The 17,489-nt window shown below is 37.0% G+C and overlaps 1 protein-coding gene across 5 annotated transcripts in view; it reads left to right on the top strand.

Annotated features, from left to right (window-relative positions):
• LOC126594844 (disease resistance protein RUN1-like) overlaps nt 1–17,489 on the top strand; it is a 59,730-nt gene that overhangs the window by 658 nt on the left and 41,583 nt on the right. For 2 of the 5 annotated variants that reach the window (XM_050261111.1, XM_050261104.1), the window contains 3 exons: nt 250–374; nt 891–1,466; nt 1,739–1,849. In XM_050261111.1, coding sequence (XP_050117068.1) covers nt 934–1,466; nt 1,739–1,849 — 644 coding nt within the window. In that variant the 5' untranslated portion in view covers nt 250–374; nt 891–933. Of the gene's footprint in view, nt 1–249; nt 375–890; nt 1,467–1,738; nt 2,829–3,480; nt 3,760–3,879; nt 4,726–4,812; nt 5,474–17,489 lie in introns of those variants that run through there. The other 3 variants (XM_050261330.1, XM_050261338.1, XM_050261346.1) reach the window with 3 other exon arrangements.

Genomic DNA, 17,489 nt, shown 5'->3' with positions numbered 1-17,489 from the left:
CATTTGTTGGTGTTGTTGATCTTTGTTTTTTATTTTCAAACTGTTTAGCTTGGTATTGTTATATCGCATCCAGATTTTTTAGTTCAGTCTCTAACTATATTATTGTGCTGCTAACTATATTATTGTGGCACTTAAATTTGATGTAGTGTAGAGATAAAACTAGCGATAGCTAATTATCATTGTTTCCTCAGATGCAATCATGATAGCTAATTATCATTGTTTTCAATGTTTTTAATATTTTTAACACAGTGAAGTAGAAGAAATATCTGAAACATATATACAAGATGTTGATCAAGTTCCGATCAAGTTGTTGAAAAGAAAATCCTCCCCAACCAGTTCAAATACAGATCTTGCTCTGCACAAAAAAAAACTAGGTAACTCTGGTTTATTATTAGTTCTTCCATGCTATAAATCTATTCATTACAACTGTATTAACATTTTGCTTCAGTTTTAACTTCCTTTTTTTATTTTTTTATTTGATGATCCAAATTGTTTATTTGCAGTGACTGCTTCAAGGAAAAAAGTTTTCCTTGAGTGTTAGACGATGTTATCATGTCTTTTCCCAAACAGACAAGTGTTGCTTAATATTTTGTGTGTGTAAATAATTGATCATAACATGAATACTCCATTCTTTTTGTGTATGTAAATAATGTGCTCTTCTAGGATATTTTATGTTAAAGTAGTTATACAAACGAAGCATTGGGATGACTATCAATGAGGAATACTAGGCTAGCCATTTTTGTATATCAATGACAAGGCATTTAACAATGTCTTTTCTCTAAGTTATATAAACTTAGATAGCTTTGTAAAAATATTGCTCCATTTTTTACTTAGTGTTTGACATCATCGGATCGGTAACACAAACATAACCACTGTCCTTTTTTTTTCAGTCGTGATCTGAACCACTGCAGTGCCACAACGGTGGATACAGCCATGACAGCCCGCGAAGCCGCCTCTTCATCCTCCTCCATGTCAAAACTTTGGAATCGCGACGTGTTCTTGAGCTTCAGAGGCGAAGACACGCGCAGTGGCTTTACGGGCCACCTCCACGCAGCATTAACAGACAGGGGATGCCAGGCTTATATCGATGAGGAAGATCTAAAAAGAGGGGAAGAAATAAAAGAAGAACTGTTTTGGGCAATCGAAGAGTCAAAGATCTCTATCATTGTCTTCTCAAAGAGGTATGCGGATTCGAGTTGGTGTCTTGATGAGCTGGTGAAGATCATGGAGTGTAGATCTAAATTGGGACGACGTGTTTTGCCAATATTCTATCATGTTGATCCTTCACATGTCAGGAATCAGAACGGAGATTTAGCTCAAGCATTTCAGAAGCACGAAGAGGGCATCCGTGAAGAAAAAGATGACAAGGAACGTGAAGCTAAACAAGAAAGGGTAAAGCAATGGAGAAAGGCTCTTGCAGAAGCTGCAAATTTGTCTGGCCACCATTTTCAAATCACAGACAATGGGTAATCATTCACCTGCTTTTCAAGATTTGAAACATATTGGTGAATGACTTAATCTCGCATATAATTAACATTTTACAGAAGCTAAAACCTAAACCGTAATTGGAGTTTAATTTATGAATTACTTTCTTTCTTTTATTCAAGTTCGTCACAAAATCACATACGAGCTAGTTAGTATATATAATATATATGAAGGAAAGATAATTATTTATGTATTGATAGCTCCTACTGAGCTTTCATTGAGTCCTACTAATGCTTACGAATTCAATTTTCAGGCGCGAAGCAAAGGTTATTAGAGAAATTGTTGACAAGATTATTAAGGAATGGCTTCCGAGGGTAGACAAATTACATGTGGCCAAGCACCAAGTTGGAATCAATTCTCGCATTCAAAATATTATCACTTATCTTTCAAGTGGTGGATTAAATGATGTTGTCATGATTGGGATTTGGGGGATGGGTGGATTGGGTAAAACAACAGCTGCCAAAGCCATTTATAACCAAATTCATTCTAAGTTTGAATTCAAAAGTTTCCTAGCCGACGTTAGCAACAATACAAGTAAACATGGTCTGGTTAATTTGCAAGAAAAACTTATTTCTGACATCTTGAAAGAGAAGCCTCACATAAGCAGTGTTGATGAAGGTATCAGTATGATAAAAGATCTCCAACATAGACGGGTACTTGTCATCATAGACAATATAGATGAAGTGGAACAACTGGATGCAATAGCTGGAAAACATGATTGGTTTGGTCCAGGGAGTCGAATAATCATTACGACACGAGATGAACATCTACTAAAGCAAGTGGACAAGAGATATATGTTTCCGGAAATGAATGAAGAAGAAGCTCTTGAGCTTTTTAGTTGGCATGCATTTGAAAATAGTTGGCCTGATGAAGGATATCTTGAACTCTCGAAAAAGGTTGTTTCTTACTGTGGAGGTTTGCCGCTAGCACTTGAAATTTTAGGTTCTTTTTTTATTAAAAGAACCATAGGAGAGTGGGAAAGTCAATTGGAGAAATTGGAAAGAACTCCTCATGGAAAAATAATAAAACCACTAAAAATAAGCTTTGAAGGGCTCGATGATACACAGAAGGCCATATTCCTTGACATATCTTGTTTCTTTATTGGATGGAATAAGGACTATGTCGCAAAAGTATTAGATGCATGTGGATTTTTTGCAACAATAGGAATCAGTGTCCTTTGTGAACGATGCCTTGTAACTGTTGAACGCAACGAGTTGAAAGTGCATGATTTGCTTCGAGAAATGGTCAAAGTAATCATTTTTGAAAAATCCCTTGGCCACCCTGAAAATTGGAGTAGGTTGTGGAATCCTCAAGATGTCACCGATGTATTGACAAATAAATCTGTAAGTACATTCCCAATACAATTTTAGATTAATACATATATAAACCACGTATGTCTATTATACATTAAACATCATTCATGTGTATCTGTAGTTGCACAAGGAGAGCTCCATTAGCCAACAATAGTACTTGCATATATTTTCCCACGTGATTTTGCCTAATGAATAATACTTGCAATTCCTTATTGGGTGATGAGCTCATTCCTTTACTTGCAAATTTCATAAACGAAGATCATTTAGTCAAATATATCAAATAAATCAACGGTATAGGTACCAAGTGACATATTAATGATGAATCGTCTATTTATTTGAGAAATTTGAATGACTAAATTAAACAATCCCCGATTCAAATGATGTTTTTGTAAGGATGATATTCAAATGAAGATTATGAAATTGAATGGTTCTAAATATGAAAATTAGATGATGTTCAAAAGGGGAACATGAAAAATTGAAATTTGTATGATATGGTTGTCCATTATTGAATTAATTAATTAAGTGTCCATTAACATGCTTGTTTCTTATTTGTGATACATCATTTGGTTTGCAAATTTGGTTAAAAAATTTGGTGTCCTAGCATTACCTTTCCGAATATGAAATATGAAGTTTGTATGATTTTTTTGTAAGTAACTTTTTTTTTTTTTTTTTTTTTTAACAGGGAACTAGAAAAATTGAAGGACTAAGTCTAGATTTGCAAAGCTCTGATACGGCTAGTTTCAGTACAGTAGCATTTGCCAAAATGAAGAAACTGAGATTGCTTAAGCTCCGCTACGTAGAGCTCAATGGAGAATACAAACATCTTCCCAAAGAGTTAATATGGTTGTGCTGGAAAGGATGTCCTTTAAAGTCCATACCGGATGATTTTTTTAATCAACCAAGACTAGCTGTTCTAGACATGCAGTGGAGTAAACTGGTACAAGTTTGGGAGGGTTCCAAGGTACAATCAATTACAGATGATGATGTTCTGTTTCTATTTGTTTTTGGATTTCCTTCTCTTTTTTTATGAGAATTTCTTTTTCGATATTAATTTCAATTTTTCTTTGGTTTTGTGCCACAGTCGCTTCAGAAGTTGAAAATCATGAATCTCAGTTGCTCCCGTTCCCTAATTAAATCGCCAGACTTTTCAGAGCTCCCAAATCTTGAAGAGTTAATATTGGAAGGCTGTGACAGTTTGTCCGAGATTCACCCCTCCATTGGTCATCTCGAAAGACTCTCTTTGGTAAACCTTAGAAACTGTTGCAGTCTTAGTTCTCTTCCGAGGGATTTCTATAAGTCGAAATCTGTTGAGATTCTTCATCTTAATTTATGTGATAAATTCAGAGAACTGCATGAGGATTTAGGGGAGATGATATCATTGAGAATACTTGAAGTAGATAGTACATCCATAAGACACATACCACCTTCCATAGTAAGATTGAAGAATCTCACTCGTTTATCCCTAGGAAATGTGAACAAAATTCGTTTGCCCTCTTCGTTACACGGCTTAAACTCTTTAAGGAGTGTGAATCTTGCATGGTGCGATTTAACTGAAGATGAAATCCCGAAGGATCTCTGGAGTCTAAGTTCCTTACAATACTTGTATCTTCGTGAGAATGATTTTCATACCCTACCCAGCCTCAGTGGTCTTTCAGAGCTTGAAATATTGTGGTTAACTTCATGCAAAAATCTTCATACAATCTTGGGATTACCAACAAGTTTGAGTTCTATGTATGCCGTTGATTGCCCTGCATTGGAAACAATGCCGGATTTTTCAGAAATGTCAAATATGAGAAAACTGAATGTAAGTGATTCACTCAAACTCATTGAGGTTCCAGGCTTGGATAAGTCATTAAATTCCGTGGTAAGGATTGATATGCAAGGGTGCACTAATCTCACAGTTGATTTTAAGAAGAACATCTTACAGGTATATCTCTCTCTCATTGCCTTCCTATCATGCACATGCACACACAAACGCACATGTATATATATGACACTTGCATTGTATATGTAGGGATGGACTTCTTGCGGATTTGGTGGCGTTTTCTTCCCTGGGAATTATGTTCCCGATTGGTTTGAGTTTGTCAATGATCATGGCAGTAAAGTCAGTTTTGATATCCCCTCGAGCGATGGTCGTAATTTTGAAGGGCTGACTCTATTATGCTCGTACTCCTGCAATATATCAGTTCGTCCTCCTACAATTGTCATTACTGTTATAAATATTACCAAGCGTACCGAATTGCGGACCAGCATAATCAAAGAATTTAAGAATAGAATATTCTACAAACCTGAATCCCATCATATTTGGCAGGGACAATTATCGAACGATAAGCTCAGTTTGCAAGGCGGGGATAGAGTTGAAGTTGATATAAATTTAGTGGGATCTTCTACCTTTACTTTTGCTTCTTATACATTGAATAGAATAGGGGTTAATCTAGTATGGGACAAACCTATGAAGGAAAATGTGAGTAATTTGATTTCGGGCAAAGGTGGTTATGTTTTTGACCCACATCCAGCTAGGTTCTATGGTGAGGCACAATCAAGATGGTGATGCATATCATCATCACGCTTATCATTACATATGTAAGCCATATCACAATCAGTTCATCAAACACCTCTTGTGTTTTTTGCTTTCCCGATTAGATAATGAAGACAAGTACATATTTCATACTTCAGATTCCTATGAATTTTTTCAATTAGTTGTTTTGAATTTTGGAGATATATTGCATCTAGAAACATTTCAACATTACAAGCAGCCATATAAGACATTCATCCAAATATTTGACAAATACTACTCGAATTTGCAAAAATATTGGGCCTGCTTCCACCACATATTCCAGGAATTTACTTTTAAGGTTAGAAAATCATTGATAATCTCAAGATGCCAGTCAATATATGGTTTCCACTACTTTTTCATTAATCTTGGCTTGCCCTGACATGTTAGCAGAAGGTTTGAATTACCTTTTCTACTACCTTTGCAGTCGATGAACTCATTTGCACAATTAAAAAATAGTTAGTCTTTTATTGGATTCCCCAAAACTGTAGACGAAATTGTTTGTAAGATCGTAGAGTTTTTCCTGTTATGATGAAAAAGCTCGTTTCAAGACTCAGAAATGATGGATTGCTCAATAGAATATCTCAAAAATTTTCTCCACTTCCCTTCCACTCTTGACTGATGTGTTCATAAGCTTCTACTACGGTTTTAGTTTCTACTAGTGATGGTGCCCTGCCCAATGTTGTATGTTAATACGATCATCGATCGACCGAGTGGAGATTATTTTCCGATACGTGATTTTATGGTTTTGACTTTGGTTCTTTACTTCCAGTAATGTTGCAGCTTTAGGCTTTTCTTTTGGCTTCTTGGCTTCCAAGTTACAAAGCTTCAAATTTAGGCGGACAAATATTATTTGGTTTTTCTGTTAATTAATTGGTAATTAAAAGCATCGTTTTGCGGACCCGTAGAGAAGAGCTGTATAACAATTTATATAACATGAGTACACTATTATGATATGCCGTACGAATATACATTTAGAGGGGTTTACACATGTATCATTGGCATAAGATATTACTTTAGCAGTGTACTCATACAATGTAAGTCCAAAGTCAGAATAGCTAATTAAGAGGCAATTTGCTAATACTTTTGAATGACACAAACGACCTCTTGGGGTCAATTCGTGAAGAGCAGCTGTGGCCCTAGCCTGCTTTGATGTGTACAGAGCCCTTCTTCTCGCCGATGCGTATACGATCTTCATAGAAATCAGGCGTAGCCATATTGGTTTAGGACATCGTGTATCTTTTTGTACTCAAGTTTGAATCTCCTCTTTGTAAGCAATGGTGGATTTAGATTTGAACTTTGTAGGGTCCCAATGTTAAAGTAGAAGTTTTTTAGATAGAAACAAAGCACGAAGCGTGTAAAAATTGTTTTAGTTTATTCACTGAGGCATTTTGTTGTCAAACAAATTATGTTGCACACATGTCAACAAATATCGACATATGCCAAAGAAAGCCAATGAGTGATAGTGAGAGAATTTGTAGTGTTGTCAACGCAACCTGTCGAGATAATGCCTAGCAGATATTACATCAAACACTTGGTAGACATAAAAGGAACACATACTAAACATTTGGAGAGTCCTCAAAAAATCTTCACATGTATATTTCTCGGACTTCGAGTGACTCTGGGACCACCTTAATCCCACTGTACATCCGTCTTGCTTGTAAGTATAATATCGCTCAAACATATGCCAAATATTTAAACCACCAATCAGAGACCTCAAAAAGATAATAGAAACACCTCCAAGGACCCACAATATATTTGCCATTTCAATAATGTAACAAATAATGACATGCTAAGATTCTTCTAAACCACATTTGCTCACACTACAATGATTACATATGGAGAAGAAAGTGTCATGAATTCACAAACTCTATGGTACTGGATAGGAAGACTTAAAATGCTTAACTGGTGTATATTTTTCTTTCCCTCCTTAATCTTCACGCATTACGAATTGGAAGTTGCAGTCAGTTCACCGGTGTTAAGTGCCGGTCTCAGAGTATGCAAAGAGTTTTGATCCTCGAGGGCGAGGCTTGGACACTCCCATATGTACAACGGATGAATGTGGCAAGATGTAAACATAAACTTAAGCCGATTGCACAGTTTATCTGCTCTGCCATATGATTGGAGCAACTACCATCCATACTGCAAACAAAACACAAAATTTTCCTTTCAGTCATGACGAGATTTTCGTTAGAGCGCATTCAATTTTGTTTAGCGTTATATACTCACAATACACGCAGACCGCGATCCACTCGTTCACAATCCTCACCCAAGTGCTGGCCCATCCCACATCAATCGTAAACCTGCAGAATGAAGTGACTTGTTGAGCAAGCAAGAAAGAACGGAGTTCAGTTTTAATTCACAAGCAAGAAAGAACGGAGTGCAGTTTACATTTATTCCTCGAATTAATGCAACACTAAAGTTCTCATGCTCCATGAACAATTCCAAATATCCACATATCACTATATTAATAATTCCGAAAGCATTTCCACAAATCCAATATGCTTGACTTGAAATAGAGATATTTGAAAGTAAGTATAATTTGCAACATATTATATAAACCACTCACCTCGATATTCCGAGCCTTGACAAGATAATCCTACTAACAACCTCCATACACCAAAACCCTAATTTTAACGGATGTTCTTGGATGCTTGCTAACCAAATGGAGCAGCAACTCCTTGTTTTTGGGGCTCTCGGAGCACCTGTGGAGCCACATCAAGGGCTACCTTGGGCTGTAGCCCAGATAGCTTTTGGTTGAAAATAAAATTTTACATGTATTTTTTTTTCGAATGTAGCCCATTATATATTTAGTTACTGATTCAAATTCTCTTGGTTTAATTATATAATACAATTTACAAACCATCTCTTTTTCTCATAGCTTTTTTCTCATCGCTTCTTGTATATGTACAAGTTTGAATTTGTTTGAATAACGAAAGTTCTTGGCTCACCTTGTGAAAATTTTCTTAAGCTAGCTGATAATGTAAAAATATATAGTATCAAGTTTCTTTGTTTATAAGGATTTAAATCTTTAAGCTAGTTCATCCGGTGAAAAATTTCTAGCTCAGCTGTTGTCTCGGAGCTCTCTGTGCGTGCAGAGGAAAGGAGGGAGTTTGAGGGAAGGAGAGAAGTAAAAGAAATGTAAATAGAGGTGGAGAGTAATAAGAATGGGAGATGGATAGTCTGCCCTCCCCATCTCATGCCCTTTCCATCCCCTCTCATTTATGTGGTCACGGTTAAGCCACGTTAACATTTTATATTCTCATTGCTTTTTGTCTTATTATTTCTATAAAAAATCAATATAAAATGTTGATGTGGTTTAAACTTGACCACATAAAATAGGAAGGGATGAGAAGGGCATCGGATGGGGAGGGCAGACAATTCATCTCCATAAGAATGAGTTGAGAGAACGAGAGGTGTAGGGAGAGGAATGAGAGTTAAAATAAAGGGTAAAAGATTGTTTACTACCCTCATGTTTCGTGGTTTTCAACATTTAGTATATCAAATTTTTTTTGTCTCAGAGTCATACCTAAAGTGTAAATTTTGGGACAGTCTCATACATTCGTGAGTCAAACTATTAAGCCTCCCGTTAACTGTGAAGTGGCGCTCATGTGGACAATGATTGGGCGCCATGTGGTTCTTTTTTTTTTAGAGAAGGGGTTTCAATGAAAAAAAAATTCAAAATTCAAAATTCGCGACCCCCCATCTCACCCAGAAAAAGTGAAAAAGTGAAAAGTGAAACAACTTTTCACTCCCCCAGAAAATCGCGACCCCCCATCTCCGTCTTAAACCCTACCTACGGGCCATCACTCGACCTCGTCGTAGCTCCACCTCGCACGCTGTCACTCCACTTCGCACGCCGTCGTACATTGCGCACTCGTTTATGGGAAAGATTGTCGTGAAGCCATCGTTGGCGATGGGGTGGGAAAAAAGAAGGATCGAAGTGGGTGAAACACCACTTTATTGTAAGTAACCTACCTTTTTCGAAGTCTAGATAATATGGGTTTAGGCTTTCCGATTTTTCAAATTTTGAATTTTAGGGATTAGGGATCTGTGAGTTCCAATCCCTTTTTTTTCTATGGTTTCTGGAATTGTGTTTTGTAGTGGGTTGCATGTGGTTTTGTCTTTAATTGTGGTCCCCATTGGCTTTGTTTTCACCTTTTTTTCTATGGTTTCAGGAAAAAAGGTGGAACTGTATTCATGGTCCCCATGGTTTTGTTTTCACTTTTTTTCCTCATAGTCCCCATGGTTTTGTTTTCACTTTTTTTCCTCATGGTCCTACTAGTGTTTTCACCTTTCTCCTTGACTTTGCAGGCATGCCCGAATTATTTAGCCTTAAAATTAACCACGGTGGGAAGTGGTCTGAAAGTGCATAAACGGGAAGGTTTGAGGCTTGGTTTGATTACTTAGACAAATACTTCATGTCTTTTTTCGAGATTGATGAAATGGTTAAGGAGTTAGGATATGATGGGTTTATGTTGTATCACTATAGGATTCCTAGGATGTCTTATTGTGAGGGATTAAGGCTTATTGAACGGGATCAAGATGTGGGTGAAATGTGCAAGTATGTTCCAGGGGTTAGGGAAATAGAAATGTACCTAGAACATCCAAGTCTGAAGCAAGCTGCCTTGAAACATAAGCTTTTGATGAATCTAGATGAGAGTGCCATATTAAAAAAAAGTGTCATTATAGAAGATATTGAGGAATCGAGGGTGGCGATTTCGATTACAAAGGGAAGTGGATCAAAACTGAAGAAGGGTAGAGCAAAATGGGGTAAGGATGATTTCGAAAAATGGCTGTCTTTTGAATGACATAGCCTACAATGGTGATGATGAACATGAGGCTGAAGCAACTAAGGGAGGACAAGGAAGTGGAAATGAGGCTGAAGATGGTCCTCTTAATGCTGATGATGAAAGTGATGAAACTGAAGAAGGTCACAAAGCTGAAGAAGTTAATGAAGGGACCGAAGTAGAAGCTAATGAAGGTAAAATTATTGAAACATTTATTTTTACAATTTTCATTTCAGTATTCAATTATTTTCGCCAAGTTTAGGTTTTTAACAAATATGCATTGTTTGTGGCAGTAAATACAGAGGATGACATTACAGAGAGTGAGTTTGTGGACAATGACTACATTTTGGAAGATGATAATCGTCGTGCAGTAGATGATACGGCTGTAGAAAATGTCGTTAGAGATGCTGAAAGGGGTGAAGGGGTTGGGAACCAACATCCAGAAGATGTTATTGATGCAAAGGATGTAGAAGACGTTCCCCTTGATGATGAGAAACAAGACTCAGATGGCCTGCACAGTGTTGACGATTCAGGTTCAGAATGTGATGAGAAGGTCATCTACCTTGAGTTTAATGAAAAAGCCAACATGGATGATCCAAAGTTTGAAAAGGGATTAAAGTTCAGAGATGCTGCACAGTTGAGAGAGGCAGTGTGGTCTCACTCCATTAAGCATGGTGCACCTTTTATTAAGCTAAAAAGGAATGAGAAATGGAGGATTAGTGCAAGGTGTGAGAAAAACTATCCATGGAGATTGTAAGCTTCCAGGATGTACAATGAAGATTCAATGCAAGTGAAAACCTATGTTGGGAAACATGAATGTTCGAGGATTTGGAGGGAAAATCCTAACTGCAAAGTGGCATGGCTTGTGAAGTGGTATGTGGACAAGTTCAGACTCAACCCAAGCATGCCCATCACTACATTTATGGAGACAATGAAAGAGGAAATAATGGTTGAGATCCATATCAAGACAGCCTACAGAGTGAGAGCACAATGTTTGAAAATCCTTGAAGGGAGTAACTTAGATCAGTACACAAAGTTGTGGGAGTATTATGATGAGCTTAAGAGGACAAACCTGGGTAGTACAGTTCAGATATGATGCTCATGTGATATTTTAGAGGATTTATATTTGTTTGGGGGCTTGCAAAAATGGATTTAAGAATGGATGTAGGCAGCTTATAAGGTTGGAGGGTTGTCACTTGAAGGGAGTGTTCAAGGGCCAGTTACTGTCTGCAGTGGGAATGGATGCAAATAACCAAACTTGGGTTATTACATATGCTATAGTAGAGCTTGAGAACAAGGACAATTAGGTTTGGTTTCTGGAACTACTAGCTACTGACTTGGGAATTGTGAACGAGCGTGCTTGGACTTTCATTTCTGACAAACAAAAGTGTTTAATACCAGCTTTTGAGAAGGTGCTGCCTAATTGTAATCATCAGTTCTGTGTTAGGCACTTATACACCAACTACAAGGCAGATGGGTTTAAAGGGAAATGATTAAATGATGCTTTGTGGAATGCTGCCAAGGCAACAATCATCGCTGATTTTAGGGAGAGTATGGCTGAGGTGAATAGGCTGAATGAAAAAGCTTATAAATGGTTAGAGAAAAAACCAGCCTTGCATTAGAGTAGGTCACACTTTGAGACACACACTCAGTGTGACATTCTCTTAAACAACCTCTGTGAGAGCTTCAATTATTTTATCCTAAGGTCTAGGGACAAGCCTATTATTACCATGCTGGAAACTATAAGAGTTTTATTGATGAAGAAGATATGGTTGAGAAGAAATGCAGTGAGGAAGGATAAATGAGCTATCTGCCAAAAAATCCAGAAGAAGTTGGAGGAGTACAAACTGAAAAGCTCACACACTATAGCTACATGGTATGGAGGAGAAAAATTTGAAATGGATGAAGGCAGAGGCAATGTATTTATGGTGGATTTGAATATGTGCACTTGCTCATGCAGAAGATGGTATTTGACAGGCTTTCCTTGCATACATGGTTGCTCGGCCATCTATTATGCAAGGAGACAACTTGAGGAATTTGTTTCCTCTTGGTACAAGAAGGAGAAGTACTTTGAAGCTTACAAAAACTTGATTCAACTCGTCTAAGGCATGAAATTTTGGGAGCCATCTGAAAACAAATGCATTCTTCCTCCAACTTTTAAAAGGCAGACGGGGATACCAAAAAAGATGAGACATAGGGAGGGTGATGAAAATGAATTCAAGTTAAGCAAGAAAGGGCAAAAAAGTGTGAAATGTAGTGTTTGCAAGGCCTTGGGACACAACAAGGCCAGATGCCCTACCACTCATCCTCCTCCAGCTGCTAGAAAAGGAAGAACAAGCAAGAAAAATGAGGTATAATTTTGATATTTTTTGTTGATTTTTCATTTCTTAAGTGAATTTGTTATTTGTGAAGTGTAATATCTGTTAGTGTTAATGATATATGGGTTCATTACTTAGGCCTCAACATCTAAGGCATCATAACCCTCTCAGTCATCTCAGCCGTGCACTCAGGAAGCTCTACAACCTTCATCTCAGCCAACTTAAGCCTCTTAAACCACTTCAAAGTCTACTGCAAGAGGTCAGAAAAGGAGGAGGAATGTTCCATGATGCTGCTTTAATGCTTTAGGTTGTTTAAGGGTTCATTTTGTTATAGTTAAATATGCCCTTAGTTTTTTTGGAAACAACTTTTCGATAGATCTTTAGTGTTTTGGACAGAGTTCAATTAGTTGTTAAAGTTGACCCACTAGTGTTTTGGACAGATCTTTAGTGTTTTTTAGTTGTAAAAGTTGTGGTCTTTTGATACTTTTGTGTGAATTGGAGGGTGTATATTGAACTTTATTGTGGATTGAAAGTTGTTGACAATTCAACTTTGTTGGTAGTTTAAATGATGAATTTGCATATTTAGAATTCAAAGTTTGTTTGGAATTGAATTTGCAGATTTAGAATAGAAAGTTGTGGTTTTTTTCCTATTAATTTGATTTTTTTTTTTTTCAAAAAATTTTGGTGGGAAAAAATGTAAGGTATATGATTATGGGAAAAAAAATTTGGGCGGGAAATTATTTTTTTGAAATATTTTTTCACTGAAACCCTTTCTCTATTAAAAAAAAACCACGTGGCACTCAGTCATTGTTCACATGGGTGCCATGTCACAATTAACGGGAGACTTAACAGTTTTACTAACGGATGTATGAGACTATCCCAAAATTTACACTTTAGGTATGACTTTGAGACGAAAAAAACTTGATGTAACAAATGTTGAAAATCATGAAACATGAGAGTAGTAAATAGTTTTTTAGCCTAAAATAAAATAATAAAATTATTTGTTAGTGGGAGTGAGATGGCAGAAAATGGGGGAAAATGGGAGGGAGGTAGCGTGAGAGAGAAGGTGTGATGAATGTGTTGGCTTTTGGTAAAAAGTGGTAATAAAATAATAGGAAAAATGATTGTTATGTGTAGTGGGGAAGGATCCCACTTTCTGATTTTCAAACTTCAACCTAACCAAAAACGAGTTCGAGACACAAAGAATTTAGGCTTTGGAGATTAATAATCTATTATAAATCTTTACGATTTAGGGACTATGAATATTGGCTGACTAAGCAAAGTCTCTTATTTTCTAAAAGCTTACGTAATTATAAATGACAATTTATTGAAAAAAATATTAGAAAGGGTGTTGATTTTTTGACTTGACTCACTTGGATGTAGTATGAACATTAATTGATATGGGTTACAATATGGTTAGATTGGATTTGGTTAGTCGAGTTTAGTTGGGTTGGGGATGGACAAGCAAATAATCAACCAACTCAACCCAATCAATGAACATGTTGAAATTGAGTTAGGTTCAGACAGGTTATAACTAAAAAAAAAAAAAAAAAAAAAAAAAAAAAAAAAAAACTGCTTGTTCGGGTTTAAAGTCGGGTTGAGCATGAGTGGGTTCGGATTGTCCAAACCCAAGTTGCACCTCTATATATTGCCCATTTTGAATAATTGTTACTATTATCCCTTCACGTCTATAGTCTCTAAAATTAACCCACCGCATTAAGATGATCTCCAAAAATATATGTCATAAATCTATGTGGTTCTTCTATCATAATTTTGTTAATAATACTGTTATGTGCCACATCATAACTGGGTCTCACTTTATATAATTAAAAAAATAAAAATAATAAGATAATCTGTTCATATTGTTCCCTCCCACCGAGCAAGCACTGCAGATCCCCCTGCCCGCGGTCACACATCTCTCTGTTTCCTTTCCACTCCACGGACTGACTCAATTCTAAAATCTTATAGAAAAAGCCGCTTCGTCCTTGAACAATTCCGGTAATAACAATATCCCCCAATTGGAGCATTTGGAAGATTCAGCCGTTCAATCTCGAGATGCTCATCCACAATCACCACCACTACCTCCGCCAGAATTACCATCCTCCGAGCCTCTTGACGGGAACCTCTTCACCGACCTCACACTCCAGTGCCAATTCCAAACCCTCCGAAGCATCTGATTACGACGATGACTGAAACGATGACGACGGCGGCGGCGGCGGAGATTGCGAGAGATGTGATGAGGGTTTTGGAAATGTCAACGGGGGAGGGTTGTTTTGAAGGGGAGGTTGACAGTGGGTTGGTGGAGGTGAAGGTTGGGATGGATCGAGAAGCCTCGGAGAAAGTCGAGGGTGAGGAAATCAAAATTATGGAGGTGAAGAAGTAGAGTATCGGCAGACAAAATTGTCATCGAGTAGGTTTTCTGTAAGTTTGTAACAATTTGGTCTTTCATGTTACATTTGGATGGACGCAGAATTCATCTTTTTATTTGAAGTTTTAATTATACAAAAATAAAAATTATTTTTTATTATTTAAACATTTTAAATCTATATAGTAATATTTAATTAGACTTATGAGTTGTGGGCCTTAGTTATGTGCCATAGCACATAACGAAATTTTTTACAAAATTATAACGAAATGACTACATTGATAATATTTTAGGGACTTCATTTATTAATTTTCAATTTCAAGACCATCTTAATTGGACGAGTCAATTTCAGAAATCATTTGTGATAAAAACCTTTTTTGTTCTCAAATGCTTTCAAATTTCAACCTAAAATAATACATTATTAATAGTTAAATAGGTATATTCACCGTCAAAAAGTCATTGTTATACTCTATTCAATACTCTTTGTTTGTCCTTTCATCTTCGTTTCTTTCCTCGTTTCCTTTGTTCCACTTCACCTTCCCGGGTGGCTTGGTAGTATGTTGTTTCTCAAGTCCATGCGCCAACATTATAATATTATAAACTTATGTTTTTGTTGATTGAAGGATCTTGATTGGGCTCCGAGATTTCAGTACCATCGGATCGGTAACACAAATATAACTACTGTCGTTTTTTTTCGGTCGTGATTTGAACCATTATAGTGCCACAACGGTGGATACCGCCATGACAGCCTGCGAAGCCGCCTCTTCATTGTAACGACCCGTCCTAGAATTTACAGAATGGAAGGGTAATTTTGTAATTTCATTTTGGTTGGGAGATATTTGTTTAAAATGTTTGCTTTATGGTCTTATTTAATTAAGAAAGAGCCACGTACTTCCTGGGATTTGTGTATGGAAGAATATATGGAGGAAGAAATAAGAATATGGACGAATGCAATTTTCACCATCTGGAACCGAGGCTAAGTAGCCCATATATATATACATATACAAATACAAATAAACGATTAAATCCTATTCTAATCCTATAAAGCCACAAAACATGGTGTAAAAGAAGGATCTCGATTAAAGCATAGAGCAACTTTTACAAATATTATAATATATTTTTAATATAGCTGGTGTGCCCAAGGAGACCCATCCTTTGACTACGCCCCCCCCCCCCCCGGCCAAATACATCTCCTTCTCTCCCTTTTCCTTCCCGTGTGAACTCTCGGACCTCTTTCTTCTCTACTCGCTTTCTCTCTTTCTCTCCTAAGCTCCCCGAGCCCTCTCTCTCCTCTGCAACCTCTCCTTCTCTTCCTCGAGCACAGCAACTACAAACCTCACCAACTGGACTCGATGACCTCGAAATCTTAGGCCAAACACCGTGGAACACCAACAGTGACGGAGTCACTGTTCATCAACCTTTCCCGATGAGCTCCGACGTAGTTTGTGGTTCTTTCGACGTTGGTAAGCTCCTAAAAACCCTTGGGATGTGTTTTAACGTTAGATCGAGGCTTGTTGTATGTTGTTTAGACTTGTTGGACGTTGAAATAACTCGGAATAAGCTTTTCCCAGATTCCGGCGAGAACCCGTGAATTTCGAGGCGTTTTCCGGCAAAAAAAAGGCGAGGTATCCATCTTGTAAGATACCATTCTCTTTGTCTCATCGAGAACCATGATTTTCATTTTTAAATCACTCGATTTCGTTGAGTATTGAAGAAGTTATGAACGTTTAAAGTTTACCAGTTTTCGACGAGTTCTTCAGTTTTTCCTGCGGATCAGTCATTTTTAGGCCATTTTCGGGCCATCTTGGCAACCATTGAGCTTCCAATTAGGTATAATCTTATTCTACATTTTTTTATCTTCATTTTGATATATAATAGGTCGAATTTGATTAAGAAACGAAGAAGTTACGGAGCTTTGAAAGTTGCACAAACTTCAGGCCAAAAAACCAGTTAAGTTCCCGCGGCTTGGCTCAGCTTGGCTGAGTCAGCCGTTGACCTGACCCGTTGATTTTTTACCGTTGAACGGTCAATGTTGACTTTTTTCTGGTTTCTCCTGGAACTCCTTCTAGACTAATTTTGATGTCCTGATTCCAAATTCGTGCTCCATTTTTTCAAATTCCATCGTTTGAGTAGAGTTTTATTAATTGGTCCCATTATGTGCTTAGTTACAATTTTATGTGGCGTTTCCGTCTTTACTAGTTTGCACGGCTCTTCGACGGCGAAGTAACTGTGAGTGGATCCCTTTTAAAATGCATGATTTTACTATTAGAAATGCATACATGATTTAATGGTTACATTTTATGAAACGTTTATGAGTAAATTGGATTTACACTTTATAAATTATAATGCTTGATCGACTTTACGTTCTTTGTGGTATATATGATTGATGACTATATACCTACTTATGAACGTGGTTTTACAATATGACGTTTTAGTTACTGAGCTCCGATTTGAGAGAGAGATATATATATATATATATATATATATATATATATATATATATATATATATATAAGAAATATTATGTTAATATTTTTTTGTGCTTACTTAGTGGTTTTTCATACGATACTATCTACAGGCGAATGATACTGCTTACGGGCAAATGGTTCTGCCTACGGGCGAATGATACTTATAATTGGCTTTGGCCAGGTGTAGGTTGGTGGC

The sequence above is a fragment of the Malus sylvestris genome, chromosome 2 (genome assembly GCF_916048215.2).
Source record: "Malus sylvestris chromosome 2, drMalSylv7.2, whole genome shotgun sequence".
Taxonomy (NCBI): domain Eukaryota; kingdom Viridiplantae; phylum Streptophyta; class Magnoliopsida; order Rosales; family Rosaceae; genus Malus; species Malus sylvestris.
Note: the sequence above shows the minus strand (reverse complement) of the source record. Positions and strands in the feature narration are given on the sequence as shown.